Source organism: Neofelis nebulosa, chromosome 10 (assembly GCF_028018385.1).
Source record: "Neofelis nebulosa isolate mNeoNeb1 chromosome 10, mNeoNeb1.pri, whole genome shotgun sequence".
Lineage (NCBI taxonomy): Eukaryota > Metazoa > Chordata > Mammalia > Carnivora > Felidae > Neofelis > Neofelis nebulosa.
This window is the reverse complement of record NC_080791.1, coordinates 67027322-67052531: the sequence shown is the minus strand read 5'-3', so window position 1 is coordinate 67052531 and position 25210 is coordinate 67027322. Positions and strand designations below refer to the sequence as shown.

At 50.6% G+C, this 25210-nt stretch overlaps 1 protein-coding gene across 8 annotated transcripts in view; it reads right to left on the bottom strand.

Moving 5' to 3' along the window:
- The window catches only part of AMPD3 (adenosine monophosphate deaminase 3), a 48362-nt gene that overhangs the window by 7915 nt on the left and 15237 nt on the right, over window positions 1-25210 (bottom strand). For 7 of the 8 annotated variants that reach the window (XM_058688227.1, XM_058688231.1, XM_058688228.1 and 4 more), the window contains exons 3-11: window positions 18991-19195; window positions 15200-15362; window positions 12872-13091; window positions 10770-10899; window positions 6329-6523; window positions 4894-5025; window positions 4198-4361; window positions 3315-3441; window positions 449-612 (exon numbers count right to left, since the gene is read on the bottom strand). In XM_058688227.1, the coding sequence (XP_058544210.1) occupies window positions 449-612; window positions 3315-3441; window positions 4198-4361; window positions 4894-5025; window positions 6329-6523; window positions 10770-10899; window positions 12872-13091; window positions 15200-15362; window positions 18991-19195 (1500 nt within the window). The remainder of the gene's footprint in view (window positions 1-448; window positions 613-3314; window positions 3442-4197; window positions 4362-4893; window positions 5026-6328; window positions 6524-10769; window positions 10900-12871; window positions 13092-15199; window positions 15363-18990; window positions 19196-25210) is intronic. The other variant, XM_058688232.1, reaches the window with a different exon arrangement.

Below are 25210 nucleotides of genomic sequence, written 5' to 3'. Positions count from 1 at the left end.
GTGTGTGAGCACTGGTGGGAGCCTGTGCAGATAGGATAGTGATGTGAGCTCCACGAAGGCGTGGATTTAGTCTACTTTGTTCTCTGTTAGATGTCTAGTGCCTGGGACAGTGCCTGTCACATACAATAATTGGTTGCATGGATAGATGCATGTGTGCACACTATTGGTGCAGTGGAAAGAACATGCGTGTGTGTTGGCATGTCCCATGTCTGTATCATATCAGGGATGAACAGATACACGCATAGCTCTTGGTGGGTATATGTATGCACACGTGTGTGTACGGGCATAAAGTCTGGCTGTGTTGTACGATCATGTCTGCGGCATAGCAGCATGCCTGCATGTGTGCACGGCTCTGTGAATACTGTGACCTGGGTTGTGTGCTGGGCATGACCCCGGGTGTGAGGTGTGAGGGCACACAGACGTGTGTGCAGGGGCTGGGCTCACCCACCTGCGGAGGTTGTTGAGCACCATGATGTTGGCATACATGTAGTACAGGTAGTAGCTGTAGGGCGGGTTCTGCTCACTGGTCCAGATGTCTGGGTTGGGGCTCTTGTCTGAGAACATGTGGTCGCTGTGCTTGGATTCATCATCCACGCTGTCAAACCCTGTCACCTGGGCAGGAGGAGGGGTCCTGCATCAAGCTGAGGCAGATGAGCTGCCAAAGGCCTTGGGGGCCAAGCCTCCCAGGTTCATCCGTCAGCTGGGGACCCCATAGCCTAACTGAGGCCACATTCCTCCCAGGGATCGGAAGTGGGGACGATGCCATAACCTGTCCCTCTGTGGCTTCTAAAAGTAGCCAGAAGGCCAGACTGGAGAGTGCGAAGCCCTAGTGTGGTAGTGGTGATGGTAAGAGGGGAAACTCAGACTGGACCAGCCACACCCACCACCCATCCCTCTGCTGTGCCAAGGAGAAGGCCAACACTGCAGGGTAGCTAGCAGAAATTGCCATCAGCAGCAGTGACAACAGCTGTGAGGGGGAATGGGACAGGCCAACTATACAGCAGGCCCTATGCACTTACCACACATCAGCTAATATAACACTCAGATCCACCCTGTGAGGGAAGGCTTGACTATGAACAAACCAGACCCCAAACGCTTAGGGAGCTTGCCCACGCAAGACAACCAGTCTCTGAACCTAAATGGACTCTGGGTCTGGTCTCTGGGGCTGTGAGTGGAGGATGCCCCTGGGATGTACCAGGTGAGGCCACAGGAAACCAGTCTCAGTGCCTCACAAACAGGTCAAGGTGGGCCCCATCCAGGAGGGCCCCTTGGAGGGTGAGCTGTGGTTCCCAGGAGGGAGGTGCTCTGTCCCCCAACTCCTCCCTGGGAACTTCCCTCTGAGCTTCCTGTCTTTCCACAGTAGCTGCACCTCAGCTGAGACCCAAATTTTGCCCCTGGGGGCACCACCCTGGTCACCGGCTGCCTGGTCACCTGCTCCCAGCCCCTAACCAAACATGTACCTACAGAAGATACAGCCTCTCGGCCAGCACAAAGGAGCAGTTCTGCTAACGCATCTCCCCCACTTTTGCTCAGCCGCAACAGCACTTTGGAAGGAGCCTCTGAATGACTCCACCTTGCTCCACAACTGACCCAAACTGGGGAGTCCTGGCCAGGTCTGCCAGCCTCTGCCATTCCTATATGGGCAGTAGGTGCCCAGAGGAGCAAGGGACCATGAGGGTCTTTGCGGAATCTTCCCTGTCATAGAAACACGTGTCAAAAGCAATGACATGGCTGCCACCACAGCTCCCAGCATGGTCTGGATGGGTCTGGGGGCCAGGGAGGCCCTTGAGCCCTGCTCTGTACTCACTAGCCCTGTGCCTTACCTGAACTCTCCAGGGCCTGACATGGAGGTAACAACAGTCCCTCTTCTCAACTTTGTATTCAACAGATGGAGGGCCTCAAGCACAAAATATGTCCAATCCCCAACTTCTCCTCCTCCCCAAGCGTGCTTTTCCCCCACTTCTAGTGACCTCTGAAGGCACAGGGTCCACTCTCCCACAAAGCCGGGCACTGGGGAGGCACCGTAGATTCTTCCCTCGGGCTCACCTTCAGGCTTTGCCCAGGTCCTGTCGATGCTGCAACCATGCCCACTGCATGCCCAGAAGCCCTGGCCTGCCATCTGCATATGCCTCACTTTTCCTACTTGGGAGGCACTACAGCATGAGGGTAATAACACCTGCTGGGGAATCAGACACCTGGATATGAATTCCAGTTCTACCACTTTTGAGCCTCATGTGATTTCCTCATATGTAGATTGGAGCAAGTAGCTTCACCGGGCTGAATTAAATGAGACAGTCCGTGGAAGCATTAACAGTGCTTCATACAGCAAGCATGTAATAATTCTGCCCAGCATGAACACCAACAAAATGACATGGAGTCAGGTAATCATGAAGCTGAAGCAAAACCATGTCATGGCGTGGATCACTGGGCAGGCAGCAAACACTCAATAACTGTGAGCTGTTCTGCTGGTGCAAGTCCCCGGCATCTGTCTCTACTGCTGGAGCAGGCCCCCTGGCTCTCATCTTGCCCCTTTCCCCCCACCTTTAGCTACCGTCTGTTCCCGGCCTTTCTCCATACAACAGTCAGCATGGTGTTTGTCTAAAACATAAATTCAATGACGTCCTTCAGCCTGCCCAAACATTTCCTAGCAGCCCCCTACACACATACACAGAGACTCCATCACCCCTTCCCATGCCCCCAGCTCTCCAGAACCTTCCCTGCCTCCCTCCCTGTCAGACCCCCAGAACCTCCATGGGGTACTGAACTTGCTTCTCACTGTCTACAGCCATCTCCATTCTGGGAACCCAGAGGGAGGGATCAGGTCCTGCCCCACTTATACCCTTTCTGGTTAACTTCTCCTCTATCCCTTCTTCCCCTCTCCCATAACTAGCCAGATAAATGCATGTTGTCGGGCTGTGTACTCAACCAGACAAGACATGAGGACCATTGTTATGAGGTAAAAGCAAGAGCACTGATTGTCTGCATTTCTAAAGACCTGGGGGTGCTGCTGGGCACTTCTGGGGACAGAATCCAGTCTTTCCAGAACCACTCAGCCAGGAACCGACTCTTCAGTCTTTCCCCACTGCTGTCTTCCTGGCACCCTATCCACATCCCAGGGCTGCCCCTGAGGAGAAGGGGACTTCCGCTACCTGGAGCAAACTCATTATTTTGGAAATTCAGTTTCTTGGGATCGGCCACCCCTGCCTGGGGCACAGAGTGACAGGATCTGAGAAGGGAAGCCTGACCCAACCCACTTGGAATTTTCTCTTCCCTTTACCACTGGGCACATCACCTGAAGCACCACCCACACTTACATATTTGAGGAAAAGATGAAGCTCTCGGTGATCCTGGGGGTTGATTGTGGCCTCAAAAAGGGGCAGGAAGATATTCTCCAGCATCTTCCCAAAGCTTGGCAGCAGATTCTTTGACCTAAATATGTCACTGGGGGGAAGCAGAGACTTGCTGATTAAAGTGAACCTACCAGCCCTGTTGGTCTGTGGGAGAGCAACCCCATCGCTTCCTCAGGCCACTTGTGTTTCCATCTAAACACCCGGAGTAGAGTCAGAGATGTGGCTTGAACACAGGTCCTTCCCCTCCTCTCCAACTCCCAGCAAGTTCTGCAATGCTAGGCATTGGTCAACGCCCACCCATGCCCATCAGAGAGCTTTTCCAAGCTAGAGGCCATGCTGGAGTGGGGTGCTGGGACTCAGGCTGACCAAAGGTCTGAGAGATGAGTTCTCAAATTTCTTGGTTCTCAAATTTCTCCTCCACTGAGTTGAGTTCCCTTAAACCATATATCCTGGCCCACGCAGGGACCATGAGCCCCACATTGGCCAGATGGAAGAGGACAGTGGTCATCTGAGTCCTAGCCATGGAAATCCAGTGCCAGCAATGCCACCATCAAGTTACTCATACCCAGGGGCTCACGCAAAAGGATAATCCTCCCCCAAACCCCATTGAGAAGATGGGTAGTAGTTCCTGCTAGGTTTTGCATGGGCTTGTTCTTCAAAGAATGAGTTTAAGTGTCACAAGGACAACTTTGCCAACCACCCCCGCACTATGGGAAAATCCCTAGGGAGGAGAGGCCCAAGCTGGCACCAGAACCGGCCCCACCAGCAATAGTACAGACTCAGCAGCCCATGAGGGATAGGCTGTGTCCCCAGAGGGCATGGGCAGACAGCAGACCACCTCACTTACTAGATCCGGGGCACCTGGATGATCCAGCGCATGTTGGGTGAGTAGACCTTGTGCTGGATGAACCAGCGGGCCAGTTTGGGCCACTCCTTGGGATTGCGGCCATAGATGGACAGCCGTGGCTCTGAGTACTGGTACTTGCTCTCCTCCAGCTCCCTGGCCACCTCCTAGCACCAAGAAGAGCTCAGGTCAGCCCAAGAGCACCCCAGCTGCCGGATCCTGCAGCTCCCTCACCACCTGCTCCCAGGCTGGGAAGGCCTGATCTACATCCTCTTGCTGCCATGTAACTACTCCTCCACCTCAGTAGAGGCTCCTGCCTGGGGGAGGGGAAGGCTGTGGTCTACACAGTCACATGTCTAACCAGGCCAGGCAGCAGAAGCCCCTCCAAATGGAGCTACGCTGCCCCAAATCCAGACTGCAGACAGGGCAGTGAGCCTGGCTGCTGTGAGCACTGGTGGATACCCTCCCTTCCTCTGGCGTGCATTCAGCACCTGCAGCACCAGTGTGCCCATGCTCGGGAGCTGGCAGCCTGGGCCACCGCACAGGGCTCCTGCATGCCTGTGCCTTGCCTGAGCTGGATGGTGGACTGATAGGGATTCGGGGAGGGGAAAACAGGAGGCTATGCAGCGCCCCCACCCTCTGCAGGTAGATGCTGTCAGGTATCGGAAGAGGGCTTGGAGAGGCCTAGGGCTCACTCGCCTTGACCATCCGAGCAAAGTACTCTCCTCCCAGGTAGTTTTCAGTTTTCAAATATAGGTCGCGCAGCTCACTGGCCCCCACAGGGTTGTATTTGGAGTTGAACTTGTCAAAGCGATGGAATGTCTGCCGGCCCTGGAGAGAGGAGACCACCAGACAGATCACCACATTGTTCTGTAGCCACCATACACATTTCTCTCTCCAGGCCTTTACAAGGGGGTCTTATGTGCAGCCATGCTGATGGCTATCTTCTATGTCAGCTCTTGCATGAAATCTTGGAAAGTCCTGGGGCCATGATGTGTCTCCTCACTCAGTCAGCCCCAGGGTCCTGTACTGAGGCCCTCTGTGAAGGATCAAGGCATCTTGTGCTCCAAGAAACCACAGCTAGGAGCAACACTGGCTGAGTGAGCAGAAAACACCAGACTACTAACCAATCAGTAATAAAGGGTGTCTATTACTGCTTTGACTTCATCAGGCACTTTCTCCACATTACTTCATTCAGTGTTTTATTTGTTTTACTAAGATTTTTTTTATTGTGGTAAAATATATATAACACAAAATTTATCATCTTAACCGTTTTTTAAGTGTGCAGTTCAACACTCTATCTTGTAAAACTAAAACTTTATACCCATTAAACAATAACTCCCCATGACCCCTTCCTCCTGGTTGCCCCTGGTAACCACCCCTCTCTCTCTATGAATTTGCCTATTCCACATACCTCATATGAATAAATCATATACCCACTGTCCTTTTGTGTCTGGCTTTTCTGACTTAGCATGTTTTCGAGGTTCACCCATGTTGTAGCAGGTATCAGTACTTCATTCCTTTTTAGGACTGCAGAATATTCCATTGTGTGTATCTACCACATCTTGTTTATCCATTCATCTACTGATGGACACTTGGGTCATTTCCACCTACTGGTTGTTGTGAATAGTGCTGCTATATAAGCTCTGGTGTGCAAGTATCTGTTTTAGTCCCTGCTTTCAATTCTTCTGGGTATATTCCTAGAAGTGGAATTGCTGGAATATAATAGTAATTCTGCATTTAACTTTTTGAGGAAACTCCACACTGTCTTCTATAGCAGCTGCACCATCATTTAGAATTTTAATAACTTCGTAATATCAACAAGGCACATGGCATTCACCATTTCATAAACAAGGAAATGAAAGCTTAAGTGACCTGCTTAAGGGCACCCAACTCCTAACTGGCAGAAGGAGAATTAGAAGGGGGACCTGTCTGACTCCAAGTCACACTCTTTTTTCCGATCGCATGGCCCTGCTATTCCCTGAGGCCAAACTACCTCTTATATCTCCTATGGCTAGAAGAGAAAGAGCTGCTTACACCGTCAGCCTCTCTCCAGGTACAACCATGGCTTCCTTCCAGCAGGTTGAGTCCCCAACCAGGATGGCTTGAGGCACTAGGGCAGAACCTCACTCACCGCATGGACATCCAGTGAATCGACAGTGAGATCATATGGGTCCATGTGCAGGCTGTCGAACACCTGCCGCAGGGTGATCTTCCGGCCCCGCTTCTCGGCCACAGTCCTGTCAGGCTCTGTCTTGTACGTGTGCTTGATAAAGCGCAGCAAGTGCTTCTGGTTCATGCAGGCAGCTGCGTGGATGTGTGTGTCCACCTGCAACATGGTGCCCACAAGCCATGAGCCAGGCCACCTCCCCCGGCCACAAGAATTGGGGTGTCCAACCCTCAAAGTGGACGGCAAAACCTCAGTATCCATGGCCCTACCAATGCCTGAATCTACACCCCTCCCCCCAGTTTCTCCTCTAGGCTTTGAAACTGGTCCTCCCTCTAGTTTTGCTGCTCAATTCACCTCATTATAGCATCCAGAGATCTTTTTAAAATGTGTCTGGCCATTCCCCAGCTAACAAAACCATCAATGGCCCCCAAGTCTTCAAGATAAAGCTCAAACTCCTTAGCCTGGGATTCAAGGCTTACTTCCACCCTTAATTCCCACCTTACCACTGCCTGCTCTATGCTCCAGCCATGACATACCACTTACAGGTACCCGAGGCATTGTGCTATTCTGCACCACATCACTTTGCCCATGTGTCTCCTCTGCCTGGCATGTCTTCCTTCCTCCTCACCAATCTCATCCACCTACAGGGAATTTCTAACAACCTCCTCCTCCTGGAAGCCAATCCTGATCCCCTCAGCACACTGACCAGTTTTTCCCTTGCCTGACCAGCAAAGCTAGCATGGACACTCCCATTAGTGTACATGTCTCTGCTGTTCACTCTACAAATTCCCCATCTACTCTGTCACTAGACTGGAAGCACAGTCCTCAAGGACAGACACCTCATCTTATGCATCTAAGTCTCCAGTGCCCACCCAGAGCCTAATATGATGCATTTGTTGAGTCAATGGATGGATGGATGAACAAATGATGATATCCACATCCTCAAATAACCCTAAGGGCCCGCCAAATGCCCCACAAGGTACAATTCTTCCCACTGACTTCTCTTGGAATATTTCCATCAGCCACCAGCCCTGAGGAAACAGAGACCTGGCTAATCCAGGGGATGGCTGAAGTCACAGTGGGCATCCTAATGCCCCTTGCACGAGCCCAAGGGGCCTCAGGGAGGTCCCCAGGGAGAGAGGCAGCAGTCTCATGGGCTCTGCAGTTACTGCTGTAGCCGGCTGGGTACTCTGCCAGGGCCAGGATGAGGAGGCGGCTGACCTCTGGCCAGGGAATGCTGTCCACAGCTGGCCAGGCATCTCCAAGTCAGGCCAAACCAGACATTTGATCTGTTGAATCTCTGTGAATATTGTCTGAGCCAGCCCATGTCACTGACAGCATCACTGACTCATCCGGGCCCTTCTTGCCATTAATCGTGCCACTTCCAACCAGAAAGACCACTAGACATCAAAGAAATAAAACAATTCAAAGCACCAAAAGCTAAAACATCGCCCAAAGCACACTGTAAAGGCTCAGTCACCTCAGGGATAGGCTGGGCTCATGTGGGATGCACAAGAGGTCAGCCTGGCTTAGCTCAGCAGGACGCAGCTGGACTCCACTACCTCAGCATGACAGAGCACATTCTGGGCTTTCTGCTTGTGTCCTCTAGCATACCAATGACACACTGCAGGGGGTGCAGTCTGTCCTTATCCCCACGAGTCACAAGATGAAGGAAGAAAACAACTGGACAATCCAGGAAGCATCCAATCCAAACTTTGGAATGTCCAAGGTGATTATTTTAGAAACAAGTAAAAGAGCCTGTCATTGGATGTCAGTGTTTTCAATTCACGAGGAGACACCAGCATGTTCCTTGTTTTCACCTAAGATCCAGGTGTAAGCAAACAGTACAGTTTACACACAGGGCTGGCCAACACTGGCCATTTCCACATGCGTATCAGACATCACTAATTGATTGCAGCACTTTCACTATGCTTTGGGAGTAGCCACTGCCAAATGGTCAAGTCTGGCACAGAAGATGAAGCCTATTTGCTATGCCTGATATGGCACGTAAACCAAAGTGGATTGAGGACTAATCTTACCCAACTTCTAAGCAGTAAACACACTCGGCCCTGGTTCTTAACTCTGAGCAAACAACAAATGTCTCAGTTACACAGTCTTGCTGGTTGGGCCCCGTGGTGTCATGACACATGACCTGTTGTGATGTTGCAGATACTTTCACGAACACCACCCACACAGACCCAATGGCCACGCACAGCTTCTGCCTCAGAGCACAGCCCTGGTTTGCCCTCACAGCACTGATAGCTACCCTAGAAATATGGAGGCCACCCTCCCAGGCCACCCTGGGTTTCAGAAAGCCAGTTCCCTCACAGAAGAGGTTTCCAAGGTAAGATAGAGCAGTCAGCACCCAGGAGGCAGGGAGGGGCAAGCAGAGGCCTGACTTGGAGCAGATCTGGGCCCATGTTTATGGACTGCTGTGGTGCCAGAAAACAGGCCACTGCATTACGGCACAGGGGTTAAGGCCATCTCTATCCAGAGAGCATGTTTAGCCTCAGACTGAGAGGGGGACCCCTAGGGTTAGGTAACCACGGCCCCCTCCAGGACCTCTTCCACATCACAGCCAGAGAGCAGCTGGTTGGCTCAGGAGCACCCATTGGGGCCCTACCTCAGAAGCAGTGTCCCAGCCAGTAAAATCACCAAGGACACCTTAGCCCCAGGCAGCAGGAAGTAGGCCCAGAGCACTCATGTGGAGGGTAGAACTGCACTGGGCTGGGCAAGAAGCTTCCTCAGACACCCATCTGGGTACGTGTAGTGCATTTAGGCAGGGCTGAGAGGGGCTGGCATGGTGCCTGAGCATCTACCTGTCTGAGCACCTGAGGCTCTTAGAGAAGGAGCAAATAGTGCTCAAAGGTAAGGGTACCAGGTAGGTGATTTCTCACATATGCTGTCACCTCTACCTGGAACCCCCTGAGACACTTCCATAAGCCTCACAGCTCATGAGCTGAAGTCACCTCTCATTCTCAAGGCTCTTCCTTGAGAAGAGCCTTGGATGGATGGTCCCATCGAAGGGGAGTCCATGCCAGACCACAAGAAGTGACCTTAGAACCCCCTAGAGGAGGCCCCCAGGGATGGGAACTCACTTAACAGAAGTGACCTTGGGACCTCTCTGGAGGCCTTCCAACCATCACAGCTGAGTGTTCCCAATCAGGTCAGGGAGGCCTGAGCTCCACAGAGGAGCCACATCCTCCCTGTACCCCCAGCCAAGGTTCCCTTATCAAAGCTTGCCCCAGAGAGGGGCAGTCCTCAGGGGTCACATCTAGGACAGAGGCCCCTATGGAGACGAGGACCCCACTGTGACTCAGCTCAGGTTTGGCCATGAGGCAAAGCCTAATCCCCACCCTTCCCCTATGAGCTCCTGTCCCAGAATACTACCATGCCCCCTCCCCCTTCCCAGCTTCCTCTGTGAACCCCAGGGGCCCTGCATGGTCCAGAACCTCATACACCTCTGCCAACACACTCTCCCCACAGCCCAGCACCACGCTCTCCCCCAGCACCTGAGCTCCTGTCACACCACACCACCTGCTGTTGTGGCATACACTGGTCGTAGTCTCTTCTCTCATAGCACCCTCTCCCTCTTGGTCTTTGCATATGCTGTGCCCTCTGCCTGGAACGCCATCCCTTTCATTCCTTTGCCCCCCACCCCACCCCCCTCCAGGCTGACTCCTACTCACTCTTTAAGTCAGCTCAGTTCTGGCCTCTTCCTAAAAGCCACCCCTGCCACAACACCACACTGAGAGGACTAGGCTAGGAACTTCTTGGGGATGGGCAGCGACTGCTGCTCAACATCAAACACCCCGTGCTTAGCACTGATATTCATGAATGGAAGAAAGTGGAAAAGCTGGAATCCATGATCATTTAACATACACACCTGCCCCAGCTGCAGCCCCTGCAGGGCACAGGAACCTGAGCCCAGGCTAAGCCTCCCCCTCCACCCTAGGGGAGTGGCAGAGACAGGAGCACATCAGATCTTTTCCATAAATACACCTGATCCAGAAGGAAGCAAAACCACAAACTCCCAAGCCCAAAGAGTTCATAACAGCCTTTTCTCTCTGTGATGAATGTAATACATCCTCTACCTTAAAAGTAGCCTGACCTCAAGTCTTATGACAATTAACAGACCATACCCTATTTTCTAAGGAAGAGGGCACATTCCAAGAGATACATGATATGGACAAAGATTTCCACCTAGAATCATACCCAGCATGATCTGAGGCATGGCCTGAGAGAAGGAAGGCAACTCACCAGTCTTCCTTCTGCATGTACACATCACACTCCTCTGGCCAAGGAAGACCACACAGGGGTCCAGCCCCAGACTCACCCAGGGTATCCCAGTGGTTTGGAAAGGGGACTGGGAGGGGTGGCTCTCAACAGTGGCCCACTGACGCACCTTTCTCACATTATAGAAGTCTCGGTGAGGGTTACTCTTCAACTCTTTGAACTCAGACATTTCATTTAACATCTCATGAAGACTGAACTTGGATTCCAGAAAGTTTAGTCGCCGGTGACAGTATGTTTTCCTGCAAGTGGGGAGAAACCACAGTTGAGGAGAAGTGGCATCGAGCTCTCCAGTTTGGAGACCTCCAGTGGCTGTGGGGACCAACCCTCAGGTGCAAGGTCAGGATGCAGCAGGGAGGGATGTGGTGGTCCCAGCTTTCTGCAGACCCAGCTGACCTGTGTAACCACCTTCACATATTCCATGAAATGAGCAGAGAGTCAGTTCAGGGCAGTGGAAAGCTGACTTTGCAAACTCACACAGGTGCTCTGACTTCTAGCTTTATGTGCTTAAGTAATTCATCCCAAGCCTCTGTTTCCCATGAGCAACTACAGAGATGGCAATGCCCAGGACTGAACTGGCGGTTAAATTGGCTCATGTGTGTGAAGGGCCTAACTCTGAGCAGAGCGGATGCTTAATAAAAGTCTCCCTCCTCACCCCTTCCTTCCTTCCTTATGTCTTCCCACTGATCCTCAGCCACCTTTACTTCTTTAAAGAGTTTCACTTCTCCCCAGAAGATCAGGAGTACAGTCAAACTATAAGGCAAGACCTGCCTACCTTTGGCATAGAGAGGAAGCATCCTGTAATCTAATGACATTCCCCAAACGCCAAGACCTGAAGACCCTTCAACTCTAAGGTCTCAAGACAAGCAGAGGATGTTTTGTATCATGGGCAGATTAGGAATGTAGGGATGTTTAGTAGCACAGAAATTTCTGCATGGACTGATGCTCCCACCAGCCAGCAAAGGCCCCCAGGGGTGGGAACTCACTGCTCCTGGCCAACCACCAGCCCACAACCAACCCAGGGGTTTGGCCATGTGCCTGTGCTCAAGCCACACGGAAACTTCAACCACAAGTCACGCCACCCTACTTCCTTGTGGCCCCCAAATAAACAGCAGCTCTCATGGCATGCAATCACTCGGACGTTCTTAAGGACCAGCTGTCGACCCTGGAACGTCACCATGTCAGCCGAGGCAAGCCCCAGAGCGGCACAGAGGATGCATGAAGAGTCTGAGTCACGAGGGATTTCAAAAGCCATCTCCACCCAATCCTTTCCCCAGCAGGTCTCACCTGGATAGCCTCCTGGACAGGACAGCTACTGTTTACATACCTCCCGGAACAGCCAGGGTCCTCCCCCTCCCCCCCTCCCAAGGCTCCCCCTCAAAGTTCCTCCTCACAAGGCAGAGGCAAGCCTGCTGGGAACTGCCTTTCCCCCCTCCCAGATCTGTCCTCAGATCAGTGAGGACAGAGAACTACTCTGCCCACCCCCCAGGGGCCCACTCCCTCTCTTGGGAACTGGCATCACACCATTCCCAGAGAAAACCTAAAGGCAGTGCAAGAGAGGTCCCTCGGCAATGACCAGCACCCTTTCCCTCCCCCAGCTTTCCAGTCCTGGCTGGACACTCACAGCACAGGGGTCCAGCCACTTGAGGGTTCAGGGACTGGCCCTCCTCTGCTGATGAGCTGCAGTGCTCACCAAGGAGGGAGGGGCCCAATGCAGGGAGATAGATGACTGACCGCCTGACAGGTTAGCTCAGCCAAGCCCATGAGCATCCTGGAGGTCATGGCACAAAGTCCCCAGGCTCCCTGCACTCTCCCCTCCAGAAACATGGGAAACCCAATGCCTGCGGCAACAGCCTTCACCTCTCCCCTACCACCTGTGGTAATGCCCTGGGCACTATCTCCACAAGGCCACTGCCCTGCCTGGGGAGAGAGAGAGCAGCCGCTCTCAGGTACACAGGTGGCCACCAGCAAACAGAAGCTCCACATCTAGGATGCAGAAGGGACAGGTAGTACCACTCTAAGAACATGCCAGCCTATGATGGAAAATCATTGCAGGAACCCACAAAGCACTGGGGAAGGGGACAAGTACTCTCTTTCTGGTATGATTGAAGTGCAGGCAAGCCCAGAGTTAAAGGGTGAGCTGACCTTTCCCAGCCCCTTCCTACAGAACAACCCCCATGCAAAGAGAGGCAGACCCGGGGAAAGCTGGCTTACGTGGGACCATCCGTGATAAGAGCCAAGATGTGGCTCATGTCCACCGTGTAGGTCTCCAGGTCGGGGTAGGGTAGGCTGTGGGGCTCCTGGCGCTCCAGCATCTTCTTATTATCATACACGAAGAGGATGCCCCCCTGCATGCAGACCAGGTAGCCCAGGTTTGGGGGAGCATCATCCAGACAGTAAGGGTCTTCCTGGGGTGGAGGGGGAGGGTGGAAGTCTGCAAAACAGGATTGAGTGATGGTAAAGTGCCCTTGACCTCTTGAGCTCACAGGAGCTCAAAAGTCACATTCCTTAGCCCTCTAATAAGGGATATCCCCATCATCTTATCTAAAACCTAACCACCCCACCCACCCCCACCTACCCTGACATCATATATCTCCTTCCCTGCTTTATTTTGTTTCCTTAGCATTTGCCACTATGTAAAATAATATCACTTACTTATCCTAGGTAGTATATGTTTGGTTTGTTTACTACTGTATGCCCATTTCCTAGAACAGACCCTGGCACATGGCTAGCACTTCATTAAATATTTTTAATTTAACTGAAATGAACCCCAGCCTCTTGGGCATGACAGGGATGCCAGGCACATTAAAAAGGGCAGCTGTGTCCTCTCCTAATAAAAGAACAGGCAGCACTTGGGACTGCCCAATGGGAATAATTGTCCCTGTCCTCCCACATCTTCCTGAGCTGAGGGCAGCCAAGAAGCTGCATGGAAAAGCCTCCTCCTCCCCAAAGTGAGCACAGAATAGGCAGCTTATCTCCCACAGAGCAGGGAATGGCAACGACAGAGCTATCTGTCCCCACAGCTGTTAGCCCACAGGAGGCAGAAAACACCTCTTGGCTATTTCCCAGCTATGAGACCGAACAAACCACTTCAGCTCTCTGATCCTGTCTGCTCATCTGAGAATAACACAACCTGCCTTAACGGGCTGTGGTGAAGGCTGCAAAAGTGGGCATAAGAAATGCTTCGTAACAGTAACGCCTAACCCATAAATTAGAGGACATTATTCTCATTACTCTTATAATGAGTATTCCTAACTCTTGATAAACTCTGTCTCTGGCCAGGGAACAGGTTCTACTAAATAGCAGTAAAACTGGGGGCTTCAACTCTGCACATCAACCAACCCACATAGAGCCCACCTTCTCAGATGCCAGCGAGAGCTAGAGACACTCCCTGGAATCTTCATCAAAGAAAGCAACCAAGGCAGTGTCCCCCACTCAGTGCTCAGAACAGACTGTCCCAGAGCAGGAGTGAGACATCACAGGGGCTGAAGCAGCACAGCCCCAGGCTAGCTCAGGAATCCCTAAAGTGTGCCAGGGGCCTGTGAGATGCAGGCAGGACCAAGGCTTGCAAGAAGCCACAGCCTCTGTCCCACCACGCTCATTTCCAGCCCCCGGGGTAGTCTGCTTTGTATAGAGTACATATTTGACAGTCATTCCTGTCTGCCCTTGCCCAAACTGGGGCAGATGGCATCAACTTGCCTCAGACAGATAAGGAAATGGGCCCCGAAGTGTTGAGATACACCCAGGGTCCCAGGTAGCAACAGATGTCCAAAGCCCAGGTCTCAGAGCTTCAAGGAAAACCCAGACAGGAGAAGACCTGTCGACAGCAGTTACACCCAGCAGGCAGCCAGGTCCTTGGGCACTGGCAGACCACCAGGCCCTCATCTGATCCCCCACCACCACCTTCACAGAGAGTGGTTTCTTGTTGTATTCATTCACGTTACCTAACTTACTGCTCCTATGTCCTTCACAGGCCAGTCTCCACCAGAAACCATCCTCCCATCTCTGACCTCCTCTTCCCCAAACGCTGCAGAACAGGCCCAAGGCATAGGTATTATTCCCATTTTACAGATTGAGAAACTGAGGTCTGGCGAAACACCTTGCCCAAGAACGTGGTGGAGCTGAGACTAGAATGCAGGTGTGTTTGACGTCAAAGCCTACTTTCCCTACCCCCAGAACATGCACTCTGCATCTATCCCCACACTACCCCACCCCACCAGCAATTCAACATTTACTGTCTGATGGTGTTGTGTTAAACACCCAGAATGAGATTGCCTATGTCTCTGGAGGATTCTCTAGCTCAGGGACTATCTTTTGCCTCTCTCTTAACTTCTATAGCTCAGCTCTGCCCAGAGTCGGGTACACAGTGCACACAGAATCAGACATTGGGGAAACCAGCAAACGTGGGTGCAGGAAGCCAATACCAGAGCCTTGCCCTTAAAACACCATGTGGGAGAAATACATCCAGCCAGAACAAAGAGAATACATCCAGCCAGTACCAATTCTTGGGCCGTGCCCCACTTGGGACCCACATGCACCCACCTGGGAGGCCCTCCTCTGGAGGTACACTGTCTACCCTCTGGTCACCCAGGTACCGGGCCGTGGTCCGTGGGAAGCGATGGTAGGCAAGTCTGGCATACTTCTCCCGTATCATCAGGGCCTTGGCTAGGCTTTTGGCAGCCTGCTCATAGTCCTCCACGGTGATCTGCAGAAGGAGGTGTGCAGAGAAGAGTCCGCATCACAGGCCTGAGACCACTGTCCTTAACAAGATCTACTGTAAAGTTGGCTTTCGGCTGGTGGCTGGGAACTTGGGCTTCAGGGGGCATTCCTACCACTGACTCACACGAGCAGCTCACCCAGCCTAAACTGTACAGTTTATGCTCGGTTTATGTCGAACACCTGATTTCCTCAGGGAGTCTGGGAGACAACGTTTTTATTAACCTTAGGTGCTGAGTCTCTAATGAGCTTCCATGATAGACGACACTTCAAACTTGTCATAAATCAATGCTGATGGAATTAAGTACGTTCTGGTGACTCCATGGGGAGAGGAGTCTGGCCTCTCCATACTCCACCCCCTGTACCTTTTCCTGGTGCTGACTTCGCTCTGCATCCATTTGCTGTAATAAATCCTAGTCCTGAGTATAACTGTGTGCTCGGTCCTAGACGTCCTCTTAGTGAATCACTGAGCCCAGGGGTGGTCTTGGGGACCCTTGGCACAGGAGGAGAGTTATGGCTGCCAGAGACTAGGGAAGAGGCAGGTACTCTAGCCTGCACCCCCAAGGCCAGCCCCAAGTCCTGCTGATTAAACCACAAGCCTGCTGTTGCATCCTGAACATGAAGAGGCAAGGCCAGAACATATGTCTGATCAGAGGGTATCATCGCTTTCACGTGAGGGACTCACCTGAGTCCCTCAGAGGGAAAAATAAAAACTCAGCACGCTCTGTCTGCTGCTTTGCTTTGGCTTCTGATTCGTCTGTTAATCATTCAATTCACCCAGGCAACAAGCGCTTGTTGACAAGTGTTAGATTTCATTTTGGTCCTTACGGCAACCCATTTTACAAATGGGGAAACCACGGCCCAGAGAGGCCCAGAAATTACAAAGTCAAACTTCGGATTCTGATCTGACTGGGTCCCAAAGCCTAAGCATGTTCTGCTTTCCCAGAGCTGTCTCGTACTCAAAGACAGACAAGATAAATTCCCACCTTCCATTGGGCTCATTTACCTCTGTGCGTTTGGCAAGGATGTGTGTGGCAGAAACATGAATGTGTCTGGGGAGACAAGCCGCTAACCAGACAGTCGTAACAGGAGGTAAGTGACACAGCAGAGGGAGGTACAAGATGCTGGTGGAGCATGGGGCGCCAGGGTGGGGAGGGTGGCAGGGGTGTTCCCGGAAGTTTTCCTCTCTGCTTTAATTAAAAATCATTTTTAGTTTTGGTGCACCTGGGTGGCTCAGTCGGTTAAGCGTCTGACTCTTGATTTCGGCTCAGGTCATGATCTCATGGTTCATGAGTTCAAGCCCTGCATCAGGCTCTGTGCTGACAGTGTAGAGCCTGCTTGGGATTCTCTCTCTCCCTTTCTCTCTGCCCCCCCCCCCCCCCGACTCACTCTCCTTCACTCTCTCTCAAAATAAATAAACATTAAAAATTTTTAAAATCATTTTTAGTTTTAAAATACTTTAAACATAAAGACAGCACTGAAGATAATATGACAGACACTCATGTGTTTACCTTCCAGAGCTAAACTTTTAATGTTTTTCATTACTGTTCCAGATCTCTTATATACATGAATAAATAAATCACCATAGATATAGCTAAAACTCTACCCTCCTTGTTCCTTCACCCTACTCCAGCCTCAGAGGAAGGAAGTTGGTATATACCTTTTCCATGCATGTTTTTATACTTTCACTAAATGTTGCTCCTCACTTTGGTTAAGAAAGTAACTTCTCCTTTCCTGATTCCAAATGTCCCCATAAGAGTGTGTTAATTCCATTTTACACCTTCCAGTGGATGGCTTCTGAGAGTAGCAGGAATAGGTGAGAAGACACAAACACCTTAGAACCTTAGACAAAAATATGTCCCTGCCAATGACAAAGCCAAACACCTTGCAGAGCCAATGGACTCAGCCTGGCAAGGGGCTCAGGCCATGGCTAGAGAGGGTACTTGGGATCCCAGGGAACGACCAGCCATCGGCCCACTTATAGATACTGCAGGCCCCATGCCGACAGTGGGCCTACTGGGGGCCAAGGTGATCTGCAAGGTCAGCCTGTTTCTCATGGACTCATAGTTCTCTGGGGACCAACCGCCCAGCTCAGGGGCTCTGTGCCAAGAAATCAATGGAAAGAAGCTAGCTACTGAACCAGGCCAACATCCTCCCATTCAGCTGGCTTTCAATCTACTTCAACTCCCCCTTTTCCTGTTCTGCCCACATGTCAGAGGCCAGGTAGACACCAAGGACTCCTAGTCAGGATACTGCTTCTTTGGGGAAGGACTGCATTGTTTCCAATCCAACAAAATTCCCATCTATAAGAACTTAAAGTGTGGTACATCCACACAGTGGAATATTATGCACTTATATATATTTAAAAAAAAAAAAAAAGAACAAGGAAGTTCTTTATCTATTGAGATGGCATTATCTCTAAGATGTACCGTAAAGTGAAAAAAGCTAGACTCAGTATAATGTGTAAACTACCATTTGTGTAAAAATAAACAAATTATATGTGCCTAATTAATTGTAGGTACATAGGTTATTTGTGTGAAAACACACAAGGGTTGCCGCAAACAAATAACATATTTTTTAAAACTACAGGGTAATGTATAAGAAGAGTAGTGGCTACTTTGCTTTCTCAGATATATCATATATTCTAAAACCACTGTTAAAAAGAAGAGAGAACAACAAGGTCAATTGAGGTCAACAGGTAGCTGGTTGAGGGCCAGGGAGATAGAACCAAACTTAACCCTGGCACTAACTGATATTTCTCTTCAAGAAGTAGGGGCATCTGGGTGGCTCAGTCGGTTGAGCGTCCTACTTCAGCTCAGGTCATGATCTCTCAGTCCGTGGGTTCGAGCCTCACGTCAGGCTCTGTGCTGACAGCTCAGAGCCTGGAGCCTGCTTCAGATTCTGTCTCTTTCTCTCTGTCCCTCACCTGCTTGTGCTCTGTCTCTCTCTGTCTCTCAAAAATAAATAAACATTAAAAAATTGGAAAAAAAAAAAAAAAAAGAAAGAAGTAAGCAATAGAAATGCATCATCCAACCAGGAAAATCAGCACATTTTTGGTGACTGTGTTAACCGACTTGGTATAAACCAAGCTTGTTCATTTTCTCCTCAAACCCCCTCTTCCTGGTTGGGAGAGGTTCGCCTGTATTTAAGGATACTGAGCCTAATCACATAGGAGAAGCTGAACAAGCAATAACTGATTTCACGCAAACCTGGACTTCAAGTCCACTCAACACTTGGAAACACTGAGGGGTCCGAGCTAGCATCTTCCTTAGTGGGCTGCAGGGACAGAGAGAAGCATTCTGGACCCAGGGAATGCATGGAACTTGCAGGCCACAGCCACAGCCCACTGTGTTAGCCTGCAACCCTAGGACCCCCTCACGGGGATAAGCAGCACCCTAGACATACCCATACCCCACAACCTCTACTAAGACCCTCCTTCTCTTCAGACTTCTGTGCCTCCTGCCGGCCACCTCCTAGATACCCACAGACGAGACCAGGCTTCAGGGCTGGGCATAGTCCCCAGTGGCCCAGGGGACCCTGGCCTCTGCACAAGGCCATCAGCCTTCATACAACCCCCAGGGGAGTGGGTAGAGAATGGGGAGTGGGAGACACCTTACCCCAGCACAGTAATCTCCACTGATGATGACCCGCTGGAACTCGGGAATGGCATAGGGCCCTGGCGTGGGCTGGCAAGTGGCTCCAGGGAACACAGGGGTAGTGGGAGACAGGACCGGACTGGCTGTCGGGGCGCCCTTCCAATCTTGCTGCGTAGGCATTTGCAGAGACAGGGACTGGGACCGAATCATCTTGAAACTTTTCTTTCTAAAAGCCAAGGACAAGGAAAAGTGGGAAGCATCAGTCACTAATTGGGGCAAGTGATAAAGAGTCTTTGTTATGTACATGGTAGGAGAATTTCCCTCTGATTAATCACTGGTACTGGCCCTACCATTAAGAAGTAGCCAATTATTCACGCCTGGGTGGCTCAGTCAGTTAAGCTTCTGACCGCAGCTCAGGTCATGATATCGTGGTCCATAAGTTTGAGCCCCGCACTGGGCTCTGTGCTGACAGCTCAGAGCCTGGAGCCTGCTTCAGATTCTGTGTCTCCGTCTATCTCTGCCCCTCCCCGCCCCCTCCCCCCCCCCCCGCCCCACCCCCCGTCTCTGTCTCTCTCTTTCTCTCTCAAAAATAAACATTTAAAAAATTAAAAAAAAAAAGAAGTTGCCAATTATGCCTTCCTCTTGCACACATCTCTCTGCCTGAGGTACAGAACAGCCCTCAGATACCCCTCCCTGTGGTCACTAAGAATGGTTGTGGCCTGTGCAGGGCACACAGAACATTAGAGAAGGCAACTGTCTTGGGAGACAGAGAGCAGACCATACTGCAGGGGTCTAACACCAAGGGCAGGAGTGAGGACCATATTAAGTCACCCAAACTCCGAGTCCCAGCATCTGAGCAGCCTCAGGAAGGACAATGAACAGAGTCACACACAGATAACCACCTTGTATTTCAAAGCATCCAAAATTTGGGGCACTGGAGCCAGAAGAGCTCATGATGACTAACTAGTCCCACCTCTTTTTTTCATGAAGGAGTCAGGGGCCCAGAGATGGAAGAGGGCTTGTACAAAGTCACAGGGCAGGGTGGCAGTTAGCCCATAGCCTACCGCCTCTCTGGGAACTTATCCACCCCGTCACCCCCTCTGCTCCTTCCTGTGCCTAATCTGTGCCATCCTGGCTGCTGCTACTGCTGGGCAGGTGCAGATCTGTATCTCTGTTACGAGAAAGAGATCAGTCAGCATCAATCTCAGGTCCCTTTGGTCACTTAGCACCAAAAGATGATTTTACAAACTCTCGGGGAAGTGGGCATAGGTTGGTTTTAAAATGCCACAAGCTCATGCTTATTTACAGTGATTTGTGAACACTCACCACCTCAAGTCCTAGGATCTCCAGGAAGGGAGTTAACCAGTAATGAGGTAAAGCCATGAGCACTCCCCTCTCCTGGGAGGAGTTCTGACTTTAATGACCCCAGGCCCCCAGCATAGCCACCCAGCAGTGCCCAATGCCAGAAACCAGCTGAGGACTCAGCAGGATATCCAAGGCCTACAGTCACCAGTAAAGGCCTCAGTGGCCCACAGACCCACAGAACCCCTCTCTCCTCTAGGTGCCATGATACCTAGAAGGGGTGGAAAAATTGGTTGATCTCCAAACAGGCCTTATGTGTCACCTGGAAGAGGTTACCTTCCTCCTGACACTTGACCCGGTCTCCTTACAGGCCCGTTGCTAATTTTTCAGGAACCACATTTACCTCTTCTGTCTATACACCCAACGCTTGCCATGGCTCTCAGGTCTTTATCTGCCCACTTGTGTTATCACCTCTTTGGGGCAAGGCTGTTTACACCTGGAAAGTAGAGGCAGCCCCTTTTCAAGAGTTTGACTTTGCCCTGACCTTGGGCCTTGCATAACAGATGCACTGAGTTGTTCAGGAAAGGCAGCCTGAACTCCAGGAGCCTACAACCCAGGCTCTCTCCAGCCTGCCATCCATCCTTTCCACAGAGCTAAGCTAAGCAACATGCCCCCAAGGAAGATGTAAACTCATGCCAGTCAATCATTCCTCAAAGGCAGATTTACCTTGACCAATACAGTTCTCACTTTGGCATCTTTTGGTTATTCACACCTACAGGAAGAGCTATTACTTTGGGCTCCCTCTAACATTCTGATCGGTTCAGCTGGGTCCCATAAGACTCTGGCATTTGTGTCATTCACATGCCTGCCAGCTCACTGTTTTGTCTCTTTGCCAACTTCACCCCCATGCTTCAGCCAATGCTGCCTGAGGGCCAGTCTCACCAGGGAGAAGCAAGGTAACATCTAAGGTGAGCAACAGGTAAGAAAGGTAACAGAGCCCAGCATAATCAGGAAACTGGAAGGCTGCCTAAGCCAAGAACCCACCAGGCTTGTCCTAGGAATGTCCATATTCCTCTGCCTCAGTGAGGAAGCCAGTACCCATCAGCAGGTGCCCAAAGAGTTCTTCTTGAAGACATTATGGCTCCTGTCTTGGTCTTCAAGTGAGCGCCAGACTGTCACATGTGAACATCTGTGGGCTAGGAGCTCAGATTTTGCAGGCACAGGGATAGGTTAAACAACAGATGGGGCAACTCCTCAGGGCTTGCTCGCCTTGGGCAAGGGCTTGGAGTAACAAGAGCTAACCATTAAGCTTATATCTCAGAACATTGGAAAAGCTAACTAGAGCCCAAGGAGAGGGCCCTGTATTGTTTCTATTGGGGCACAAAACATAATTGCCACAAGCTTGGTGGCTTAAAAACCACACCCATTTATTGGCTCACAGTTCTGTAGGTGAGAAGTCTGGGTAGGCTTGGCTGGGCTCTACGTTCCAGGTATCAAAAGGCCAAAATCAAGATGCTGGCTTCACTGAGCTCTTATCTGGAGACTCTGGGAAAGAATCCATTTCCATGCTCATCCAGGCTGTTGGCAGAATCCAGTTCCACATGGCCATAAGACTAAGGTTCCTGTTCCTGGTTGGCTACTGGGCAGGGGTTGCTCTCTGATTCTTGCACACAGCCCCCTCCATCTTCAAAGCCAGGCATAGCTGTCTCTGTGCTCCAAACCTCTCTGACTTCCCTTCTCCTACCAGCCAGAGAGAGCCCCCTACTCTTTATATGTATGTCATTAGATCAAGTCCACCTCTGTAGCCTCCTTATCTTCAAGTCTGCTACTGTGCTACATATGACAGTATAATCGCTGAGTGATGTCTCATCATATCAGAAAGTCTGGAGATTAGGGAGGGCCATCTTTGGGGAGGGCATTTTAGAAATTCTGTCTACTGTAGGCGCATATCTAGTATCCATTCTATTCAACCAAGGCTCAGCCAACAAAGGTGGAAAGCAGCAACTGAGTGACTGAATATGTGCATGTGTCCACACACCTGTCTTTCTTTCCCTCTCAAGGCTGTCTGAAGCCCCGCATGTGTAACAGCAATAAAAGAAGTTGTCTTTTAATAAGCTTAAAGTAAGCTTTATCTGGATTATAGAACAAGGGAGTGTCCTAGCTGGAAAGGATTTTAAACACTACACACACCAGTCCTCTCATTAACACTGCCTCTGCTTGAATACCTCTACTGATAGACAGCTCATTACATTTCTGGATAAGACATCAGCAATCAATCATTTGTTCAAGAAACACTTACCAAGCACTTACTCTGGGCCAGGCCAGTGCTAAGCACACAAACAAGGTGAACAAAACATGATCTGTTGCCACTGTTAGAAAGCATTTCCTTATGATGGGCCAAGATCTGTCTGTCCACAGTCCCACCTGTTCTACCTCGTGCTAGCCCTTGGGCCATCAGAGTAAGCCAGCTCTCTCTGCCACAGCTGGCACGCCCCCTCTTTCCCCCACCCACACATCCACCTGGCAGAAACTCACTCCTACCAAAGAGCTGGCAGGGTGTGGGGCTGTGAGGACACCAGCTCCAGGCCAAGCCTAAGGGCCCAAGGGGCCAGGAGCATCTTTGACCTCTCTGAAATGGATGGCACTTCTGGGTCACAAGAACCTTCTTGCCCAAACAGGTCCTCTATACAAGGACACGAACTGGTCACATGGGCTGTTATTGTGGTATCTCTTAGCACCTGTCTGGTGCCCCTCCCCCCAGCTCTATGGCCCTCAGCTGCCCCTGCCATTCACTGTGTCCCCATCATTACCCTGCTCCATTTCCCAACCCTCCTCAACATCTGGGTACCCCAAAGCCTTCCTATAATAACATTTGATTCATGTGTTAAACCCAAGTTAAGAACCCCAAGACCCTCTTCAATCTTCTAGAGAATAGCCAGCATCTTCCCAGGGACCTTCACAAGCCCATTGCCCCTATGTAGTCTGTCCAGAGGACTTGAAGGCTGGGAAAGTCACCAGACCAAACCTTTCACCAGATGCTCTCAACTGTGTACAACAAGTCACTTTATTCAATAAAGTACCAAGTGCCAGCCCCCAGGGCTAGACAGATAGAAAATATACCTTGGACTCCAGGGACTGACTGACCAATGATGGCATAGATGGCCAGACAACTCAGCAGAATGTCACCACACAATGTCGTTGGTGTGTGAGAGGCTCTGGATATTTTGGGATCCCAGAGGAGACACCTAATCACACTGAGGGTGGGAGCAGTGAAGCAGCGGGATCAGAGATGTCTCCCTGCATCATTCTCAAAGGGAGAGGAGAACACTTCAGAATGAGCAGGCTTGTTTGAAAACCTCCCTCTCACATACTCAGATCATTCTGGTAGCCTCTATCCTTCCAGATGAGAACTACCACTTTAAAGGTCTGGGGCAAGAGGGGCGGCTGTGTGGCTCAGTCAGTTAAGCATCTGACTTCGGCTCAGGTCATGATCTCACAGCTTGTGGGTTCAAGCTTTGTGGGTTCAAGCCCCGCATCAGGCTGTCTGCTGTCAGTGCAGAGCCCGCTTCTGTCAGATCTTCTGTCCCCTCTCTCTCTCTTCCCCTCTCCCTCACTCTCTCTCTCTCTCTCGAAGATAAATAAATAAACATTAAAAAAAAAATTTTTTTAAATAAAGGTTTGGTGCAAGAGCCACAAACCAGCATAGAGATTTATTCACAGTTTTAATTGGAATGCCATTAGGTGGGGCAGGCATTCCCCACCTCCAGAGGCTCAGCTGTTGCTCTTGCTTCCACTGTCACTGCAGTGATTCATGTGAGAGTAGGGAGCAGTGACTGAGACCAAAGGTCCCAGCCGATCCAGAAGGGAGAAAGCAGATACAGCTGACTCTGGTGCACTTCCGTGATGGGCAGACACTAGGAGAAGGAATGCCAGGCACTTGGGCCCCATGGAGAGCACTTACTCCATGTGCCCACCAAGTGACCAGTGGCCTGCTCGGGGGGGTGTGGCTTTGAATTGCACACTTGAAGCCTATCAGGTGTAAAAATTCACAATCTCAACCCCTGTTTCTTCCTTCACTTCCCTCTGATAACCTGCCCTCCCTTGTCACTATCCCCCTCTGCTCTCTCTTGACTAAGCGTAGGACTCCATTGCCCACCAACTCCCTTCCCATTGCCCTTCCTCCCCAAAGTCCCCAGCTTTTTGTTCTTAACTTTAAAAGCAGATGAATCAAACAGGTTTAAATGAAGCTGCTTTGTTAATGGCCCTGAATTTTAAAAGTTGCATAGCCCTAATTTAAGAAATTTTATTAAACAGGGGTATCTGGATGGCTCAGTTGGTTGAGTGTCCAACTTTGGCTCAGGTCATGATCTCACAGTTCCTGAGTTCCAGTCCCACATCGGGCTCATGGCTGTCAGCCTTGTCAGCCTGTCAGCTTCTCAGTGCAGAGCCCGCTTCAGATCCTCTGTCCCCCTGTCTCTGCCCTTCCCCCACTTGTGCTCTCCCAAAAAATACTTTAAAAAAAAAGAAATTTCATTAAACAAAATGATTTAATAACATTGTAGCTGTACTATGCTCAACTCATAACAACTATCTATTTATCTGTTTTACTTGGGAAAGCAGCTGTACTAGAAAGCTACATTTTTCAGACAAAGTCTGTCCCCTTTATACCCTAATTTAAAAAACAACAACAACAACTATGACGTGGCTTTTTAAAATGAAATTCATAATTCCTATATCTTAATCAGAGCGTGCCGAACATAATTGCAAGTTCTCTCGATGACTCAGAGTCATCACCGTGTTACCCAGTCATGAGCTTAAAGGCATTTTGTCCCAAGACTTCAAATTCTTGTGTCTGCTTTTCATAGTTTCCTCCCTCACTGGTGACTGTCAAATAATAATGACAGAAACAAGAACACTAATGATGTTCCAAGTGTTGTCC